This window comes from Pongo abelii, chromosome 10 (genome assembly GCF_028885655.2).
Source record: "Pongo abelii isolate AG06213 chromosome 10, NHGRI_mPonAbe1-v2.0_pri, whole genome shotgun sequence".
In the NCBI taxonomy this organism is placed as follows: domain Eukaryota; kingdom Metazoa; phylum Chordata; class Mammalia; order Primates; family Hominidae; genus Pongo; species Pongo abelii.
In genome coordinates, this window is record NC_071995.2 from 2658887 (window position 1) to 2680427 (window position 21541).

At 50.8% G+C, this 21541-nt stretch overlaps 1 protein-coding gene across 22 annotated transcripts in view; it reads left to right on the forward strand.

Annotated features, from left to right (window-relative positions):
• The window catches only part of CACNA1C (calcium voltage-gated channel subunit alpha1 C), a 638552-nt gene that overhangs the window by 555661 nt on the left and 61350 nt on the right, over nt 1-21541 (forward strand). For 12 of the 22 annotated variants that reach the window (XM_054526654.2, XM_054526661.2, XM_054526649.2 and 9 more), the window contains one exon: nt 18042-18125. In XM_054526654.2, coding sequence (XP_054382629.1) covers nt 18042-18125 — 84 coding nt within the window. Of the gene's footprint in view, nt 1-17368; nt 17453-18041; nt 18126-21541 lie in introns of all 22 variants that reach the window. The other 10 variants (XM_054526660.2, XM_054526651.2, XM_024256469.3 and 7 more) reach the window with 2 other exon arrangements.

Below are 21541 nucleotides of genomic sequence, written 5' to 3' on the forward strand. Positions count from 1 at the left end.
CTTTTCGGCTTTCCCCCAGCCTGAGAATGGTCCAGAGGGGAGAATGGACCCAGAGTAAAAGCACTCGTTGGCCCCTCTGACCCCTTGCTTTCTTGAATAAGCAGCTGAAACCTCAGGAGGCCTGGCCCCTTTCCCACACGTTCCCAGTCTCCACTCTCCTCTTTCTGTCTGGGCCTCCTCAGCCCAGCTGCTCCAGCTTCACAAAGCCAGATGGTTTCTCTCATCCCCCTACCCTTTCTTCTGCTGATTTTCAGCCAGAAGTTGACGCATATGTAGTGGAGCCCCTCTTGACTGGGTTAGACAGTCTCTCACCCTGGCCCGAGTGAGTTTCTCCCACTGTCAGTTACTCCAGCCATCCCTGGCTTTCCCCAGCCGGTGGCAGCTGCGAGCACCCAGGCCCTTTCCCTGCAGACTCTTTCCCACCCAGTGCTGAGCTGGTCCTAAGAAGGCAGCAAGCGCAGGTGAGGTCTGGAGTTAGTCTTGCTGCTGCGAGCCCCCATAGGGTGTGTTCCCGGTGAGCCAGGGGGCACCCAGACACTCTTTTTCACAGTCGATTGAACGTCTGTCTAGATTTCCCCATTAGCATTTTATTGCCCTAGTGACAGAAATCTAAGAGCCCTGAGCCCCTCTGGGGTGCAGAGCCTTGTCCAGCTGCTGGCCAGACTTACTGCCTCATGGCCTCCATGCCACTTCCAAAGTAGAGGCAGCCTCTTCTCCACGGCTCCTCTCCAGCCTTCCTGCCGGTGCCCTTGCCCTGCCCGCTGGTCTCTGCTGGGCCCAACAGGCCTTACCACAGCCATCTGGGGCTGTGGCTCCTGTCTGCCCCCACACACAGAGGATGTGGCTGGCATTTTCAGAGTATCAGCTAAGAATGGGGCAGCAGTTCAGTTGCCACAGTCTTGTCTGCTTTGAAGCCCCTGTTATCTTTCAGGAAAGAGGAAATGAAGGCAGTGAAGCCTTGGCCTTGGCTGCTTCTCAGAGAGTAGAGAGGCAGAAAGAGGAGAGGTTTCTCTGGTCCCCCACCTGTTGTCCTGAGGAATCCATCAGCGAGGCCCTGGGCACTTCCTTTATCGAGAGTGAGGGATGGGTCAGGACTCGTCGGTAGCCTGGTGAATGAGATGCTGCCAGAACCAGAGCTGCTCAGGACCCTGGAGGTCAAATGCTGGCTCTCTCTTGGGGCCACTCTTCATAGCACAGCTCTGGGCCCAGTCTTGCCCCAGTCTCACTGACACATGTGCCAGCTAAGCTATAGGGAGGGCCAGGAGGCTCTGGAATGGTCCTCCTAGTGGCAGGCACCCTGGAGTTCCTGTGCCAAAACCAGCCTGCTCTGCATTGTGAAGGCTCTGAGCTGACAGAGGCTGTTGCTGGCCTTGCACTTTCCACACTCAGGGGCAGCCATCCTTGTATCTAGTGTGCTCATGTGGGGGCAGGGATCCTGTGGCTTCCAGAGCAGTCTTTTCTCTGCAGGCTCTGCTGTTCTTAGGGCTGGTTTCTGCTCTTGCGAATGATTCTTGACCCTGATATGGGTAGGCACAGGCCCTGCGGAGGGGAGAAATCTTTGGGGATACCCTGAGGATGTGGCTTAAATGGAAGGGTCATCGCCAGCTGCCTTGTTTTCACTGGGCTTGTGTCGAAAGGCACAGATGAGGGCTGGGTTGCGGCTCTAGGTTCGCATATGGATGGGCAGAGAGAAAGTTGGAATGAGGAGGTGGGTGCATGGGGAAGAACACTTGCTTCCACAGAGAAACAACAGCCCAGTTTCTCATCTACTCTGTCAGCCCTGTCCGTGTCCAGAAACTTCTGTCCTTTAGGTTCAGCATCTGGCCTCTTTGGGCAAATAGCTTTTGTCACATCGCCTGAAGATGCTGTGGTCCCTCCTCCAGCCAGCTTGGGGTTCTCCAGGGGCATCCATGCCCTGTGCAGATGCAAGGGGACTTCGGAGGCTGAGGGTCCGGATTGCTCAGGTGTGGACCTGCTGTTTTAGGTGGTGGAGTCTTTGGCTCCAGGAGTGAGCTGCTCCCAGGAAAGGGATCAGATTCTGACATTCCCCTGGCAGGTGGAGAAGTTGGGAGGGCACCCTCAGCAGACAACTCAGCTCCCAAGTCAAAGGTCAGATCTGCTTGTCTGAACAAGGGAAGAGAAACCACCTTTACGAACTGTGGGCCAGGCCTCTTTTCCCACCCAGGCCAGGGTGTCAGTCTGGATGGTAATCAGACATGTTCTCTGCCCCCGGGAGGAGGCAAGTGGACGGCACACCAAAGAACAGGCTCCTGAAGGTTGCCAATGGCGACAGAAACAGCCATAGGAGAAGAGAGTGCTTGAGCCTGTGTCAGAGCAGCGGCTCATCAGCCTAAGAAGAGGTGTGGCAAAGGCCACGAGGCCCCAAACTGCCCCACCGGAGCCCTGGGGCAGCCAGGGCTGAGGCAGTGGGAAGAATGCCAGGGCCAGAATTCCTCTAAAGGCACCAATGTGGCCACCTGAGGGGCCAGGGGAGCCCTGCAGGCTAAATCCATCAGGCCTGAGCTGAGCCTGCCCCGGAGGCAGGAGACACTCCAGTGTCCACAGACTCTTCCATGGACTGTTGAGAGACATTTCAGAACTTGTTCTTAAAAACTCAGTCAAGGACCAGGAGAAGGAAGGGGAAAGTGGGATGGCCAGGAGGAAAGGATGCACACTGGAGCCCATTCCTCTTTTTGAAAGCGGAGAATCTTGTAGGAACTTGGTTTGTTTTTCAGTCATGTTTTCAGCAGCAATGACATTGCTGGCTGAAATGTACTTTCTCTCCAACTTGACCTCTGCCTCCACCTGCACCCCTCACCAGGAATCATCCTCTTCCAACTGTTTTAAATTAGCCATGCACTTCTGTATGATGCAGTAATTTGTGTGAAGTTTTAATTTTTACAAAGCAAATTTTGCTTTATATCTTCGCTTCATCATCCACTGCCCCCAGATCCCACCCAGAGAGGAAATTCTGGTAGATTGAGACCCAGGAAGCCTAGATCCCACCTCAGCATCACCTTGAACCAGCCAGGGCTGAGCAGACAGGACAGGAAGAGCTTCCTACAAGCACTTGTTCCTTCCATGTCTGATTTTCTGTAAAGTAGGAAGACTGCCTTAGCATACTGTGGTGAGACTGAGTGAGGTCATATCTACAGAGGAATGAAGGCTTCAGGGAAAGTGCCATTCAGATGAAACTCAGCCGGATCCCTACGCCTGGGGAGTTTGCACCCAGCCCTCTATCTCAGCACCAAAGGAACTTCACCTCCAGCCTGGGTGTGCCCTCTTGTCTGTGACCATTTTAAATGGGCCCTTTTGCAATATTGGTATTCTGTCATTTTTCATCCTGAGCCCATGTATTCTATCCCTTCAGTCTGATTTCTGTCTCACATCATAAAATAACTTTAAGGCTCATCTTAGTGCATCCTTGAAGTTGGGTTGTGCAAGCATCCACCGTGCTACCAGCATCTAAACTATCACTCCCCTTTCCTATGACTAATGCAACCCATTAGTCGGCTTTTCAAGCCTTCAGCTCAGTTTTTCACCATTCCCTCTCTTTCTCAGTGCCTAGGCCTTGCCATTCTTCCTATTCTTTATTTCAAGAACTCTTTGTCTGTGTGACTTGGCTAGTGTTTTGCTGCAGGCTAAAGTTCACCAACAACCCCAAAAATATTTTGTTGGGCAGCTCATGTGCTAGGCGGTGTGCTTGGTACCAGGGACTCAATCATGAATACAAGCAGGTAGGTAAGGCCACACTTGCCTGGGGCGACTTTGGCCCACTCTTGAGACATGTAGCATCCCCAGTTCACCCTCTCATTTGTCACTAGGAAACCGCCTGTCAGCTGGCATTCATATTCCAACTTAAAAAGAAGCAGTCGATAATCAATGCCTACACCTGAGATCAAGTAACATTTAGAAGCACTGGAGGGAAGCAAACAACATGTATTGTCAATGAAGAACCAGACATGAATCTGGATATTTTACTTGCCTTATCTCATTCAATCCGTAAGACCATAATTATGGCCTCCCATTTTACATCTGAAGAAACTGGAGGTCAGAGAAAGGCTAAGTCCAGAGCTGGCTTTTTGTTGTTATTTTTTGTAACAAACACCATCCAGCTTAGTATGCACCCTACACTGCTCTAAGCACCTTAACAAATAGGAATGCATTTAATCATCGTAAAAATCCTGGGATTCTATTGCAGGTTTAGGTGACTCAAAAGCCACTCTTTCCATGACAACCCTATTAAAACGAGAAATGTAAATAAGCCAGGTTGTTGCTAAGCACTTAGTGGGTCCTCAGTAAATGTTAGCTGTCTTCCTTCTAAGATCCGAGACAAAAAGAAAGAAAGCCATTCTCGAGTCACAACCCTCTGGAATGGAAAGTGTTCACTCCACTCCTGTGTCCTGCCACCTTCTCTGAGGCCCCTTGCCACCCCTTCCCTCTCATTCAGCCATTCTGTCTGTGGCCCCTGCATTCCCTAGATTGCTTTGGACCTTTGAATTTTGTTTCCAAATCTGAGTTGACAAGCACTTTCAGGAGAGGGGGCAGTCAGCTGACAGGTGGGCTCAGGAAAGTGAAACAGAAGCTGACTACACACTCATATGCATGTGTTTCCACACACACATGCACACTCATTTGCAATGGGAAGACTTACACATTGGGGACACAAAAATTGCCAAATTCATCAATGGCAGGAGCTGTTTCATGTTCATCTCTGTGCCATGAGAGGCATTCAGTGAAAGTTTGATGCATGCATGCATGAATGGATGAATGAGAATTGTGAGCCAGGAAAAGAAAGTCGGAATATTAGTGTCAGAAAGGATTGAGACCATTGAGCTTCCATCAGTGCAGAAATCTCTACACAGTCCTACTTTCTGCCATATGAGTCTCCTTGTTTCTAGAGGTAGCTCTGTTGGAAATCCTTCTTTATACTGAATTAAAATGCACCCCTCTGTAACTTCCACTTATCCATACTTCCTTTTCCATCTTTTCTTTCTATAAGTAGTTCTTGAGTGCCTCAGTGATGATGTTGAAGCATGGTACCATCTTTATAGGGCTCACAGAGTAGTGCAGGAGACACCAATACACAATAAACAAAGGTTTCAGATGGGGTAAGGGCTGGGGTGGGGAAACGGAAGAGTGTGGGTGAAGAGGCACCTGTTTAAAATAAGGAGGTTAGGAAGGCACCATTTCTGCTGAGCTCTGGAGGTTGAAAAGGAGCCGGAAGAAGAGCATTTCAGGCAGAAGGAAGAGCAAAGACCCCGAGGCAGGGGCAAGCTCAGCTCGTTCTGGAAACTGAGAGTGGCACATGAAAAGGACTGTGCCAGAGTGCACAGGCCCTTCAGGATCACAGTGAGGGGTGTGCACTTCCTCTGACTGTCCTTGGAAACCACAGGGATGGGCCATTCAGTGGGGGGATTATATAATCTGATTTTCATTTTTTAACCAGCATGCTGGCTGCTCATTGACAAATGACTGGTGTGGTGAGATGGGGAGCAGCAAGGAGCCTGATGCTGGGAAGGCAGGTGGCAGTGGAAGAGATGGAGCGAGGGGGGCAGAGTCATGACATCACTGGATGGCGAATTGGATGTGAGGGTGAGGAACAGGAATCAGAGACGGCTCCACGGTTCCTGGCTTTCCCTGAGTGGATGGAAGAGTGGTGTCATTTGCTGAAATAGAGAAGAACAGGAAGAAACCAGTTTAAAGTGAGAATGTGGGGATATATTAGGTTAGAAAATGTCACGTAGGCTGTGAAAATCTGGAATTCAGACAGGCGATCTGGGCTGGAGATGTATTTTAGGAGTCAGCGCTATCTATTCCCTCTGAAGATAGAAACTCCAAGAATCCTGTCCAGAAGCCTTCAAGTCCTGGGAGAAGAGTTGGAGAACGTGCAGAATCATAAGGAAACTGGGAGAGAAGAGAGGAAGGAGAAGGAAAGGGGTAGAGAAGAAAATATCATTTCCCAGGATAAGAGTAGGGATGAGTTAGGCCAGCTGCAGAGAAGAAAGAAACGGTCCTCCAGGCCTTCTAGAAACTGTGGACAGGCAGAGGGAGGCCAGAATGCTGCCCTGCTGTCCAGAGGGTGACATGAAAAGGGCTGGACAGAGGCCAGTGTGCGCAGGCTCTTCAGGACCACAGTGAGGGGTGTGGACTTCCTCTGACTGTCCTTGGAAACCACAGGGATGGGTCATTCAGTGGGGGAACTGCATAATCTGATCTGGGGTCTTCAGTGTGCACCTTTACCCTCACCCACGTCCTCCCTTACTGAGCATCACAGAGGTCCCTGACTCTGCCCCTCCTTCTCCCGTACTAGAAATCCTTGCCCTGGAGGAGCTCAAAAGCCAGGCCTTCCCAGACCTTGCTGGACATGTTTGCGATAGAATCAGGGTCCTCTCCTTTTCCCAGCTGTGCAGAATTGAATTTACAGGCCTCATGATTCCATAAAAGGAGTTTCCAAGACAGACCTTCTGCACTTCTCTTTGGCTAAGAGGTTCTTTGCTATAAAAAACACAGGATAATGGGGGAGTGTACCCCGCCCCCAGCCCAGTGCTGAAGCTAGGGACAGGCGTTCTCATACAGCTCTCTTCTTTCCTTCACAATCTTTCCTCTCTCCTCACTCTGCCCACCACCCACCACCTCACCTGTGTTCCGCCTCTACAATGGTCAGGGCAGCCTGAGGCTCAGAAGTCTGGCCGGCTCAGTTTTCCATCTCCTGGTGGGCCTTCTGTGGAGCCTCAGGGCAGATCTTCAGGGCCAGTGGCTCTTCTCAGCCTCGTGGGGATAACCCTGACCACAGCAACAAATGCCCTGCTCTTGGAGTCACTTTTGAGGAAGATGTTTTCATCTCTATGTAGTCTTTTGATATACAGGGAAATGCCTTGAAATCTTTTGCAGGAGCCCAGGCCTTGGTCGTTCACTGCTCTGTGTTCAGCCCTGCTCTTTGGGAAGGTATTCAAGAACAGTCTAAGATGTTGCCTGAGGAAAAAAAAGTGGCAGTCTAGTGGGACAAGGGTTTAGGATTTGGGATGAAAGGGAAGTGGCTGTGATTGGGTCACGTTCAAACATCGAGACTGTTGGTTCCTGCCTGGCATTCTCCCTCCCATCCTTCCCCTGCCGTAGCCTCTCTGGGTCCCTGCAGAAGCCTCGCTGTTCCTCGTGGTTCTGCTTGGTCCTGAGTGCCCCCATGAGCCTCTCCGTGGTTCCCCATTGTCCACAGAGGCAGCTGTTCTGGCCGGCCCCATCCTCCAGCCCTTGTCTCCTTTTCAGAGCCACCTATGCTCTCACCTTTTCCATGTAATAAATAATAAACACTTCCAGTGCTGCATCCTTCAAGCTGCCTCCCAAGATCAGCCTGGCTAGAAGTGGTCTCCACCACCTCTGAGCTCCCAGAGCACCCTTTTCTCTCTTTTCTGGTACTTAATCAGAGCTCTTGATGGAAATGTCTCATCCTTCCAGCAAGACTGGATAGTCTTTGAGCAGGACTGTCTCTTGGTCGCATCCATACTAACCTCCTTCCAAATGCTAGCACAGTAACACCGTGTGCCTGTCATCTCTGTCAGTGTCAGCTGAATGAAGGCCAACAGAAGACAAGACAGGCAGCTTCCTCTGGGGTGCCCCTCCTCGCAAAAGTGACTCCAGCCCCTGGCTCACAAGCTCCAGCATCCAGCAAGGACACCCCCTTCAGTTCTCCACCCACCACAGGAGCTTGTCACTCTCTGGGGTGGTCTACTGGAAAAGAAAGCAGAGATGGAAGGCAAAGACAGTGGCTCTGGAGCCGCTATCCGTGCCGTGCTCAGCAGGACTTAGCAGCATGGCCACCCAGGTCAGGGAAATTCTGGCTCAAGTGTGCTCAGACAGTTCAGTGCAGAACTCAGGGCCAGTGAGAGGTGCTGGGCCCTGAGACTATCCCAGGCGAAAGTTCTGAAATTCAACCCTCCCAGGCTTATTGGAGGATAGAGTCTTTGTTTGGGGGTTTGTTTTGTTTCATTGGTTTTTTGTAATGCTGATTAACACCTCCACAGACTTAGTGTTCTACAGAACACAGTTCTGGAAATCCGTAGGGCATCACCATGATTCGGGGAGGTAAAACTGACATTTAGTGTTTAGTGGGTGGGACTGAGATGCTGAAAGTCCCACAACATGTGAGAGGGTTCTGCCCAGTGAAGGAGCATCCTTGGGCCCTGTGGAATGTTTGGGAAATATTTATCCAAGGAGCACCCTTCATGGGTGATGTTCAGTGACACTGGTAGTGGGGGAGTCTTCAGTGGCTGGCCAGTGGCCGAGGCTCGACAAGGATAACACTGCCACTAGAAATATGACCATACCTTGGATTGTATGACTGCATTTCCTCACTAACCTGGAATATTCACATTGAAAAACTTGAAGAGCAAGCAAGAATTTTATTTCAAAAGTCATACGGAAACCTAGACATTCTCTTGGGCTAGGTCTTCAATCTTTCTGGGCCCAATGCTCTTCTTTTTGGAATAGTCTCCCCACCCACTGTATGCCCATGTCCCTACAGAGCTCCACAGCGCCCCGTGGTGGCCAGTGTCACCCCCTCTCTAAGAACCCACACATAGCCTCAGGCTGGCTGACTCAGCCTCTTAGTGACTTTTAGATGAAACCTGTTTATCCAATCTATTGAGAAACTGCAGTGTCTGCCACCGTCCACAGGAATCCCTAGGTAGAGAAATGCATTAAAAGGAGTAGAAAAGGGACCGGGAAAGAAGGGCAGCAGCTGGGGATGAAATGCAGCAACTCTCGCCCCAGCCTTCACCATCGGTACAGAATTCAGAGGCCAAAGCTGTGTGGGCCAAGCTCCCGCGTTCCCCTGATTATTATTTATTTGCAGAGTGCCCACGGGGCACCTGGTGCCACGCAGTGCTCCTTAGGCAGGCCCCAGCTTTGCTAGGAGGACCTTCCCCCTCCCCCCGCCCCCCCCACCCCGTGGCTCTGCACTCAGGGATTTGCGTATTGTTGCAACACTGTGACAGGTTTCTTTCCAGCCTTGTGCTGGAGAGCTTAAAAGTCACTATGAAGGATAAAAAATAATTATATGACTTGCATAAAGCCTTCGTGTGGGAAGGGTAATATTAGCTATTACATTTAATTATTTAATGTAGAAAATTATTCACACTGTGTAAAAAAGCCCGGTGGGAAAGTACACTGTGGTTTCCGTCTCTGGCCCTGCCACGGGGAAGGAAACTGGGACACGCCGGTCTGTTAGGAAGAAGAGGGATTCCCAGACCTACAGGGTGCGTCGGCGATAACCCGACCCACTGAAGCCCAGGGTGCTGCCAGTGCTTCCAGCCCTGCACTGGGTCAGCCTGCCTTAGGGGCAGGAAGGACCTTCTGTGACACAGGCTGTGGGCAGTACAGGAAGGTAGCCTCTCGGCAAGAACCCCAACAACAACAGTAATAGTAGCAACTGCAGCAATCAGTGAGCACTTTCTCGGTGCCAGACAAGGCAGGTATGAACTCGTATCATTCTCACAAAGCCCTACAAGGGGCCAGGCGTAGTGGCTCACACCTGTGATCCCAGCACTTTAGGAGGCCAAGGCCAGAGGGCCATTTGAGCCCAGGAGTTCAAGACCACCCTGGGCAAGACCCCATCTCTACAAAAAAAAAAAAAATCTATTTTTTAATTAGGCAGATATAGTGGCACACACCTGTAGTCCCAGCTCCTTGGGAGGCTGAGACGAGAGGATCTCTTGTGCCCAGGAGATGGAGGCTGCAATGAAATATTATTGCAACACTGCACTCCAGCCTGGATGACAGAGTTAAACCCTGTCTCTAAAAATAAAATAAAATTAAAACCCTACAAGGGCAAGTACTCTGGTTATTCCCATGTTGCAGGTAGGGAAGCTGAGGCACAGAGAGGTTAGGTAACCTGCCTGTACAACCCGAGGCTCATTGTGGGAAGTGAAGGCAATCTATCATTTTATTCACATCTTGTTCAAGAGTGTGGGTGCAGGTTGCCGGCCAGATCCCCTGGCAGAGGAGCACTCTCCCGCTAGGTTAGAGAGGGCACAGTGCAGGGGTGATAGGATGGGCTGTGGGAGATTTCTGAGAGTGCTAAGCAGGAAGGGACCTCTCTGATTGGGGTTTGGAAATCTCTCTCCATGGCCTTGGTCCTGTGGATTGGACTGGAAGGGGTTCTAGGCAGGCAGGCAGTTTTGAAGGCTGCCACAGATTCAAGCCCTCCCATAGCAAAGGAGAGATTGCTGCTCCTTGTTCCAGCCACACCTGATGCTGCTTATTTCCTGCCTCCCCTTCTTCAGAGTGCATGGTGCTGTTCATTTGAGCTTAAAGTTGCCTGTGTGCATGGCCATGTGTCTGCCCAGCCTTGCCCCCTCCAAGGAGGCATTGATGCAGCACCCTAGTCCTGGAGGCACCTTTGCAGATAACGGCTCATTTATTCCAGCATGAGTAGTGTGAAGCAGCTATTGGGATCCCCCAATCTACCCAGGTACAAACTGAGGCAGAAAAAGAGCCTCCTGAGGCCCCCCAAATGGAGCTTAACCCATAACCCCAAATTTTCATCTGCTCCCAGCGGGGAAGATGGCAGGCTTCAGGAGGGCTGATTCATGTTTGTATGCCCAAGCCTTGCATAGTTACAGGCCTTTAGTAAGTGCTTATTATGTGTTGATGAGATAAATAAATGAATCAGTAAATAAATGGATGAAGGCCTTCAAAAATGTCCTGGGGAGGAAAAGCCTTAATTCCAAAGAAAATTGGGAGCAGAAAGTGTCCAGTTAAAAGTGTGCATTCTCAGGAGTGTTTTCCTCTTGCAACTAGGAGAGCAGCTCCCCTCGCCTCCACCCGCCTGGGGTCCTTTCATGAGGCAAGCACCCAGCCCCCTGCCCACTCCTGCCCTTTGTCCAAGCAGTCCTCACGCTAGCTGTGCAGCGTGTGTCTTGGGATGCTTCTGAATTAACACATCACAGCATGGGAGCTGACAGAGGAGGGCAGAAATCCCCACCTCCTCCCAGGCTGCTGGCAGCTGTGTGCTCCAGTTATGCCTTCTCCATTAGGCGCCACTAATTTCCATGATTACTGTTATGTCTAAATGGCATCCTGATGTAATACAATTTATATTATCTCCGCTTGGTGTCGGTTACCATTGTTTTCATGATATTCAATGGGATCAACTCTGCATAGACACGTAGACACGCACCGAGACTTCACCACCTCCACCGCCACTGCCAGCTGCCAGTGGGACCCAGCTCCTCTCCCCGGTTCATTCGGCTCTCATCATTTCTGGGACCCAGAAAAGATCAATGTTTCCAGGAACTGGGCACGGCTCCCTGCCGCACAGCCACCTCTGCCCAGCCCCCTGCCTGGCGCACCTGCGCTCTCTCCAGTGCTTGCTCACTCAAGCAGGACCTCTGCTCTCTTGCAGGGACCCCCTTCCCTAGGTCCAGCGAAGCCATCTGTTGCCCTTCCCTCCCTCGGCGCCGCCCCACCTTGGCAGCCTCCAGCTGCTTGCTGACTGATGTTCCTAACCCTGTCTGCAAGGGCCCTTCAGAGGACCCTTTGTCCTTTTCCACTCTCCGTCTCAATCTCAGCAGCCCCACTTCTTATCCAGCCCAGAAGTCCTGCAGCCCCTCCAGCCAGCACGCTCCGTGCTCCATGTGTCCTAGGAGGGGAAACCAGGTGTTCGGAGTCAGCTTCCCCACAGGGCCGGGGCACTCAGGAGCTGGCTGCCTCCCCTGTGTTTCTTGGGGCAGATAAGGAAGGCAGGCAGGAAGGAACAGAGAAGAGAAAGAAAGAGTCACGGCAGTGACGGCACCTCTGCCCTCCAAATGCCTAAGACTGACAGCACCACCCCAGGCAAGGAGTGAAAGGTGTGCGGACTTCCTCGTGGACGCCTTCTTGCCGCCAGCCTGATTGAAAGCTGGTGCTGCCTCTGAGGAGATGGCAGGGCCGCCTCTGCTCTGGGCAGAGAAGGAGCTAAGGACCCAGAATTCAAGGGCAAAGGCGTGCACCCGTCACCCCTTCCACAGCAGTCCCCTCGCCGCTCTCTTGTAACAGACAGAAAACGGCCCACTGCCGCCGCCCCTCTGGATAAAAGAAGAGTGGCCTGTGCCTTCTTCGGTGGGAAGAGTGGCTCCTAAGAACCTAGCAGTTAACTGTCTACATGAACTTGAGTCTTACAAAATGCAGCCGTGACAACCTGCACCCTGTCACCAATCCCAAACGGCGTCAGCCAGATTTCATTCAGGAGAATTTGAATACTAGTGACCTGGAAGATGGACAGAAAAGGCCTGAGAGACAGACTAAAGGAGAACTCAAGATTCCAGAACCTTCAGCTTCCTCCTTCCTCCTTTCACACACCTAGGCTTTGTCTCCCTGCTGTTCAGTCCCACACCTAAAATAGAACCTGTGACTCCTACGTCACTAGGCAGAGCAATGCTGGTAAATAATGACAGTGGCTGGCCGGGCGCAGTAGCTCACACCTGTAATCCTAACACTTTGGAGGGCGGAGACAGGAGGATCACTTGAGACCAGGAGTTCCAGACCAGCCTGGGCAACATAGCAAGACCTCATCTCTACAAAAAAAATTAAACAATTAGAGGGGCGTAGTACTTGGGAGGCTGAGGAGTTTGAGACCACAGTGAGCTATGATCACACCACTGCACTCCAGCTGAGGCAACAGAGAGACACCCTGTCTTTAAAGTGAACATTTTTTTAAAAGGTAGAAATTCAGAGATTTTGGTCATCATCCTCTGTCTGGAACATTCACACATCCAGAACACCTATTTCTGAGGAGGCCAGATAGAGTCAGTATAAAGAATAGGCATCTCTTGGATTTTTTCAAAATACTCTCCTAGGTATTGGTCCTCACAATAGCCCTATGCAAGACCTAGGGCTGGTGCTCTTATGGATAATAATCAGATTATTATTACCTCCCCTCAGAAAGCTCAATCTCCAGCCGACTAGAATAAAGACAACAGTGATGACGAGATTCTTGAAATTGCACTTGAAGCTGTAATGAGGTGGAAGCCTCTGGACTCTGGTTGCTTTTTGTTTTAAGCGATTGCAAACAGAGGGCTTGGGAAGTGCGCCTCCAGTTGGCAAGAGGCCCACGATTTCTTACATAGGTAGTCATCCCATCCCTTTTCCCACTGGGAGATGGGCATGTCTTGTCCCCAAAAAGCAGAGGACCCGTGAGGCAGGCATTTCACAGCCAGGAAGCATCGCTGGACCATGGCCCCACAGTTAAGACACAGTATCTGGGACCAGAAGAAAGCAATAAAAGGTCAGGACACACGTGCCTTGGGGGTGGGAGCAGAAGAAATGGCAAGTTCTAAGTGCTTTGGATGCATGGTCTCCTTTTCACCCTCACCTCAATTCTGTGCTTTATCGCATGTTCTAGGTGTGGAAACAGTGGTATAGGGTAGTTATTTGTTCAAGGCTACCCAGCTAGTCAGTGGCAGAGGTAGTGTCTGAACCCAGATCTGCCTCCAGAGATCATGCTTTTCACCGCTATGCTACCTCTTTCAATTTGGTATATCTCCAACGATGGAGCCAAATCAGGGCATGGATAACCAAGATGGAAGAAAATCCACAATTCTTGTGCATGTGAAATGCATCCTATGATGCTTTTGCAGCAGTTGTTCCTTCCCAGCAATGATTTTCTGATGTCAATATCAATTTGGTGTCCATTTTCTCAGCCTACCCCTATCAGTGAGTGGAGGTGCTGCGGCACTCAGGCCTAGGTACCGGGAGCCTGGGGTGCACACGGGACCTGCCCTGGGATGGCCAGAGGAGAGGCCCATCTTATGAACACATCTCCAGAGTGGGGAGTTGGGAGGGGAAAATCCACTCAGCCTGTGGGATTGGGGGATGGCGAGGGCATGGCCTCCAGCTGCAAAAACGCTTTCCCTTCCGGGCAGCCCACCCTGCGTGGCTCTGAGGAGCTGGACAGTAAGAGGTTTGGTTTGCCACTTCAAGGGGAGCCAGGAAAACCCTTTCTCCAACCCCTTACTTCTCAACCATTTGGGACACAATCATCAGAGAAATAAGGGGCAGCAGGTATAACCAGGCTCCAGGTCAGACTGATTTTGTAAGACGTGTATGATTTTTTTCCCACCCTCCCTTCTCCATTACACCCTTAAAACCCCTATTACTAATGGTTTCCAGCAACCGAGGGGGTGGGAAAAAACAGAGAGAAGAGAGATGAGACAGCATCAAGCCCTTCCACTCCAGAGAGTGTTGGGAAAAGTATTCCTCCTAGAACCCAACCACCTGGGGACTTGGGGACTAGCAGGGAGGACCTGGGCCTTGTTTCTGGGCAGGGTGTGGTCCAGATGGGAGGAGGGGACAAAGGAGCAATGGGCATGGAGGCCTGAAAGCTGGCCCTGAAATCGTCTTCATGGTCCAGCTGGAGGACTGAGGGGCTCTGGGCACCAAAGGCAGGATGGTGAGAGGATGGGTCAGGGTGAAGAGCTGCCTCTTAAAGGGACCCTGTTTGCCCCAAGACATGTACCCTCACCCGCTGCATTCCAGCTCTGCGGAAATCCCCCAGGGCTGGGTGCACAGGAGCTCTCGGTGACAAGGAACCTGGTTGGTTTCTGCAGCCCCCCAGGTAGTGTGCCACCGAACACAGATGTCAGTCTAAAGCCTGCAGTAGCACAGCCCGCTGAGGGCAAGTGTGAGGCACAAGGTCTTAACTCCAACAGAGCCCAGCCAATGCCAATCCAGTGAGAGCCAGCATGGAGCCATGGGCAGAGGGGGCTCCCGTGGTCAAGAAAGAGGGGGCTGTGCCTTCTGTCTGCACACATATGAAGAAATCCAGAAGAAAGGGTGACCAGGGGTGCACAGCCAGGCGGTTAACAGGGTTCCTTTAGGTCTCAGCCTTTCACCCTGGTGCGCCCGTTGATTAACTGTGTGTTTCTCTGGTTTTCAACACCAAACCTTTGTTCTGTCCATTTCTTCCTTTTCCTTTCTCCATCTCAGAGGTGTTGCAGACCAAGGCCAACTTACCCATTTTGTTTCAGGTCTCTCTGGTGGATGAAGATTCCAACTCATCCTCCTTTCTTGAGCACTGACACTCACACCTTCCTCTCTCTCCTCCTGCTCCCACACCCAAATAATATTTTCTTGCACATTTCCTAGGCTGATGCAGAGAATTCCTGGATTCTGCTCTTGTTCTTGTTTCTCTCCCTTCTCTTCCTTGACTTCCCTGCCCTTCCCTTCTGAAATAGCTCCACCCCACAAAGACAGTATTCATATCAAGAGGGTCTCCCAGTGATTTCCAAAATCTAATTTTAAGACTTATGCATAGCTGTAGCTCATCTGGGGTCTTCACTTCTTATTTCCCTCTCCCCAAAATCACTATTCTCCTTTTGCCCTGTGAATGATATCTGAGAACCTGAGAGCCCATTGGTTATTTCCTGCTCATAGCATATGACTTAAATGGGAGAAAGAAGTCTCTCTGCCTCATAGGCTCCACTATACTCAGAAAAATCCCCTGGGAAGCCAACAAGAAAGCCCTGATTTGAAGCTGACCCTCACCTCACCCACGCCCTGGTCAGCTAATCTCTGCTTCCCCCATCCTGGCTGTCCAGTCTCCGTGGTGGCGTTTCTGTTTTCTTTTGGCAGAAATGCCTGGGAACCAAAAGGCCCCTTTCCCTGTGACCTGACCTCCCACGCTAAGAATAGCAGCCCCAGGACAGCACGTCTTTCGGTCCCTCTGGAAAGAGGGCATGGCTGGGAAGTGGGAAGTTAAGGGAGCTGGATAGAGCTGGGAGGAAAGGGAAGAACACAGGTTCTTGGCTTTGTGAGTAAAAAATAAAGAGGAAAAGTTGGCAGCCTTCAAGTGAGCTGGGGAGAGATCTGGGAACCTCTCGGAGGACGCTTCATGCTTTCATACCCCACTCCAACCTCTAGAATTCCACCTCCTGGAAGCCCAGAGGGCAGGAAAATGCTGGTCCCACTGAAAAAATGTGGCCAGCCCTGTCTTGTCCCCTTTGCAGACCATTTCTAAACTAAAGGCGTGAATGTTTTTTCTTAAAGAAGGCAAATCTCTGTAGTACTCAGTCCTTCCCCCTCCACCCATGGGGAATATGACTGCCTGTAGCTGGGGGTGTATGCCCCCATTCGGTCACAGAACATTGCTGTGCAGGCTCCTACACCTCCTACACCCAAGAAATCCATCTGCTAAAGAGTCCACTCATCCAGGACACCTGGGGTCCTATAGGGCCTCTGGGACAGCCCATTCCTTGGTTGACCCGTTGTCCAAGTGCGTGAAAAGAGTCTTTTAAGAACATTCATCCCTTCTGTTCTCCAAACATGGTGAAAAATAAACAAAATCCATAGCTACAGAATCAAGTGGTAAAGTCAGGACATTGGTCTTCCCCTTCTGTGCCAGAATCTCTCCTTCAGGGCACCACTGTCTTCATCCCCTTCTAGGCGGCCAGCCTCTCCCAGCCCACCAGCCTATCCCTAGCAAACCCATCCTCAGGAAACGCTTTGATCACCGCGTGCCCTCTGAGTGGCGTCTGCGTTCAGCAGGACCCTATCTCCAAATGACCATGAAAGAACCTGGGGAGGGGCTTAGAAAGCCTCAGAAAGCTCTGTTGAGAGCCACATAACCCACTCCCAGACTAGGAGCCCAGCCTTGCCTCTGTCTCCTTTCCTTTAGGAAAGTCTTTGCCAGGGTTGGAACTGCCCCTGGAAACACTGGGGCACCCAGTGCAGGAACTAGGGTTACCCTGATTTGATCTGCACGAGTTGCACTTATTATGGATCTTGTTTTAACAATTTGGTCCTTCTTTTATTTTTGAGCTTTATATGGGTCACCTCTGAGCCCAGATAACCTGCCACCCTGTGGCCCACACTGATGGCTGTGGTTTTCAAAGCCTTTTTCATTCTCAGCTTCACCCATAGGACCGAGCCCACTACCCTCTGAGGGGTCACACACCTGTGTTCCCTCCCTCCAGACAGGCCCTTCTGCTGGAAGAGAACTGGGGGTGCAGGAGATGCTCAGCGTGGACTGAGAAGAGAGCATAGTAGCCACATCCTGCCGCCTGGCGACTTGCACCGCCCCACCCCCACACCCTCTCCTGCCCCTGGTGGGACGTGGACAGGGCCTCTGTAGAGAAGGGGTAGGGTGGGTGGATCTGTAGGATGGGGGCCACGTGACCGAGGGAATGCGGGCAGTAGGGTTAGAGTGTCACCTCCCTGCTGCTCCTTCCTTGCTGGTGCTCCTGGGCTCCTGGGCTCCTGGCCATGGTGAGGGCGTCCGGAACTCCAGAGGCAACACGGAGGTGCCTGGACGATGATTCTGATGGTGGTGTTGCTCTGTTTTTGTCTGTCTAATATTCCTTTTTAATCCCCATCCTGCCTGCCCTCCCTTATGTAGGGTTACTTTAGTGATCCCTGGAATGTTTTTGACTTCCTCATCGTAATTGGCAGCATAATTGACGTCATTCTCAGTGAGACTAATGTGAGTATTACTCTGCCCTCCCCAGGAAACCTCCTCATTCCTCCTTCTCTGCCTCCTCTATTTCTCTCTCTCTCACTCTCTCTGTTTACCTTCTTTTATTTTTTTTAATTTCCTGTTTTTACCCGCCTCCAGTCATGTCTTTTATTGAACCTGCCGTCGTCCTGTGGGGAAAAAAAGTGGGAGCTTCTCCTCCTTTTTTTTCCATTTACCTCAGCTCTGCCCGGTGGTGCCGGGCTGGGGCGTGGAGCTGAGCAGAGGGAGTGGCGGTGCAGGGGACACACCGCCCGGCTCCCCGGGGTGGCCACAGCCCCACGCCACCTTTGAACTAACCCAGCTTTTGTCAGGCCTCTGCACCCTGCGAAAACCAGGTTATCCAGGTTTGAGCCGCCAGAACTGTAGAGTGGTAAGAGAGTGTTTAATATGCCCACGTAACCTCTTTCTTTTCTCATTTTTTTTCTCTTCTCTCCCTTTTTCCATGCCTTTTTTTTTTTTTTCATTTTTCCTCTTCCCTTTTGTTTTGTTTTCTCCTTTGTTGTTGGTTTTTTTTTCTTCTCTCTCTCTCTCTCCTCGGCTTCTCTGCCCCATGCAGCACTATTTCTGTGATGCATGGAATACATTTGATGCCTTGATTGTTGTGGGTAGCATTGTTGATATAGCAATCACCGAGGTAAACGTAAGTACATGGCGTCTGTCCCTAACCGTCCGTGCCTGCTCTAACACTCATTTGTCTTTCCCCGGTTTTTTTCCTTCATTTTATTTTCTCTTCCCACCTTCTTATTTTTATTTCTTTTTTTTATTATTATTATTTGTTTGTTTGAATTGGTTTGAAGGTTTTTTTTCCTTGTTGCTTTATTTTGAAATCTTTTTTTTTTTTTAACTTTGGAACGCATTAGGCCTTCCCCTTTTCTGTTAAGTTCTGATTGCTGCATCTTTTCTCTCTCCCGTACAATCAGCCTGGCATGACTCACACTGTATCGGAGGAAGCAGCTCTGGGAGCCGTGGAGTGAGAACATGAGGGGATGTTTGCCACTCTGGGCAGCTGCTGGGGCAGGGACCCAAACCTCTTCTGACCTCTACCTTCTCCTCCAGTCACTGCCTTCCCTACTCTCTCCTTTCCATCCCCACAGCATCTCAGAAGGGAGCTCTCTCAAAGTGGAACACCCTGAGTTAAGGCTAAGACTCAGCCTACATCGTCAGCCATAGTCCACCCTTACCCAAGGACCACCCATGATCTTGGGTTGAATGGGCTCTGTTTTCATTTAACATCAGCAGCCCATGCAGGCATCTAGGTCCCTGCAGGCTCATTTGGAAGAGGAATGAGAAGGGGAGGATCAGTCATGTCTGAACTCTTCTCTAGAGGTGGTGGGTGACCTACTGAGAGCTGCTCTGGGTGGACCTTTCCTCCTAGTTGCTGTGGAAGCAGGCCCCATGTGAGCACCTCACTCCCACATGCACCTGCCACCCCTGCCCTCGACCCCTGACCTCTCACACCCCTGCCTCTGGCTCCCTAGCCTCAGACAGAACCCCAGCCTCTGCAAGGCCTCCTGCCACCTCCTTCTCCCAAGAGGTGCCTCCTCCTATACAGTTCCTACCGGTTCCTGCACATGTCTTTTCTGTTACCTGGCATGTTTAAATCTCTCTTTATCTATAGGCAAGCCTTCTTGCGGTCTTTCTTTAACATGTGTTGTTTAATTTTTTTGTCATTATTTTTCCTTAATTAAGAGACTTGGTAATGTTTGCATAGACTTTTGATGCACTGAACCATTGAATAACAGCACAGAGCAGACGCCTTAGAGTTTTGATCTAAGATGTTTGGAACTACGCAGCCCACCACCCCCAGCCCCTCCATGCACCCTTACTCCCCTCTCCACTCCATCTTTTGCTCCCAGTCAGTTACACTGCTGTGTTATCTTGCCTGCCAGATTCTTCCAGATTAGAAACCCCTGTCTGCTCCTCTTTCAGCAGATGGACTATGGAAAGCGGTTGTTACACTTGTCACATGTCCCCCGCTGTAGCCTGGTGCCCCAACCCTGCTCATCCTATAGCTCCAGAGACCATGGCCCCTCTGTCTCCCTGTGTCTCTGAGAACTGTCTTTGTCCGGTGTGTATATGTGTATGTGTGTATAAGTGAGTGCATGTCTGTGTGTGTGTGAGCATGTGTGCATGTGTGTGAGTGTGTATGTTTGTGTGTGTGTGCATGCATGTGTGTATGTGTGTGAGTGTATGTGTGTATGTGCACTTTCTCTTAACTTCTCCCAGTAAATCCTCAGATCATTTTTTTTTAAATCAGTCTCCCTACTCATGCTCTGAGACTCCTCTCCCCTTTCTGAATGGACCCCAGTTTTGCAGCTGGATGAGCCCCAAGTTGCTCTTCCCACTCATGCACATAAAGGCCAGAGCTTCTGTGCCCAGAGCTTGTGCCATGCAGTGCTCAGCCGCGGGAGACACTGCAGGGAGAGAAACAGGAAAGACAGGGCAGCAGTGGGCTCTGCCCTCAGGAGTTTTCCTTTCCAGACAGCAGTGCAGATGAAAATCTATGCAGAGGGGCCAAGAGCCCCACAGCAGGAAAACGCAGAAAGGTGACAGCAAGCTGCCCCCCTGTACAGTGGCCCACTGCAGCTCCGGGGGTCCTGTGGGTTCTTCCTACAGTGGGCAAGGCGCCTATCACTCAGTCTGCCATTTTCTCCCAAACTATTCATGTCTTTAAAGAAAAAGAACAACAAAAAAGCATTTTCTAGGATATAAAATTTATGCAGAAAAGGGGGCTCTGTTGGGGATAGGGAGGAGGCCTGAACCCGTCCAGCAGCTCCTGACATTGGAATAGTGGTTTTCTATTTACAAGTCACTTTGCATTTATCTGACTTAACTCTAAACTACCCTTGAAATTTGACAGGTAAGAATTCTCATCCCCAATTTGCTGATGCTAAAGGTGATGATGGAGAGATTAAGTACCTTTCCAGTGCCTCAGAGTCAGCCTAGCCCTCCTGGGGCCAGCTCACTTCCTGCTAGGCCAGAATTCCCGGTTTCTGTACTCCACAATGCCTTTTGGTAAACAGAAACCTTACCTGTCCCTCCTGGTGTACTGCCACTAGCCACGACTTACTCAGAACTTACGCTCTGTAATTGATATCTTAAATAACCACAGGGTTTTTCCACTTTCTAAATAAGCAATAATCAGCCACCCTGAGAGTTCCGCTGCCCCTGTGTCCTCCCACACTGAGATGCTCCGGGCTGAGGTGTTTGTGGCTTTGAAGTCCCACCGAAGGATTGTCGGGGGACAGGGTGGCAACCGTGCATGTGAGTGGCAGCCAGAGGAGGTGTCCTGAGACCCAACACCTATTTCGGAGCCACTTTCTCCCTCTCCCACACAACTGATGTCTTCCGAACCAAAAGAACAAACATAACATCCCCCAAGGCAGGAAGGCGGTTTGGGAGAGGAGAAAGCTGGACTTGAAGTCAGAAAACTGGCAGATTGTTGAGTCTTGCTGCTGCTTCCTGTCAAAGCGTTACCAACATGCCCAGAGACTCTGTTTTTTCATCTGTCAGAGGAATGTGGTATTTACAGCAGTGTGTTTTGAAGCTCAAATAAGAGCATCTATTTAAAAACTCTATATAAACTGGTAAAGCACTGTGGAATGGGAGGAACTGTGGCACCCAGGCAAATGACATTCCTTCCAAAGTTACTGCTGGTGTCACTCGGAGGGCCTAGTCTCCAACCAAGACCTTTTGGTTAGTCTAATTATAACTTACAACCCACAGTCGAGAGCACTGTTTCCCAGATATGCTTACACCCATAGAGATGGCCAACAGGTACAACCGGATCAAAGCCAGCAGACACACACTTACCACGGCCCATGACTCTGGGCCTCGAGGGGCCTGCTCTGAAAGCACAGTCCAGCTTGACACTGCGCTCACATTGCAGCCAGTGTGAGGGACAGCAGCTTACCTGAGCAACACCTCAATCCTCAGAGGTCACTCCCTCCCACTGGGTGGTTCTGCCTCTGGGGCATTCCCAGCATTTTCTTCCAATCCCATGGGATCCTTCAGAAAATCCTGCATCCCTGGGCCCTGCTCCGGGCCTTCCCAGGT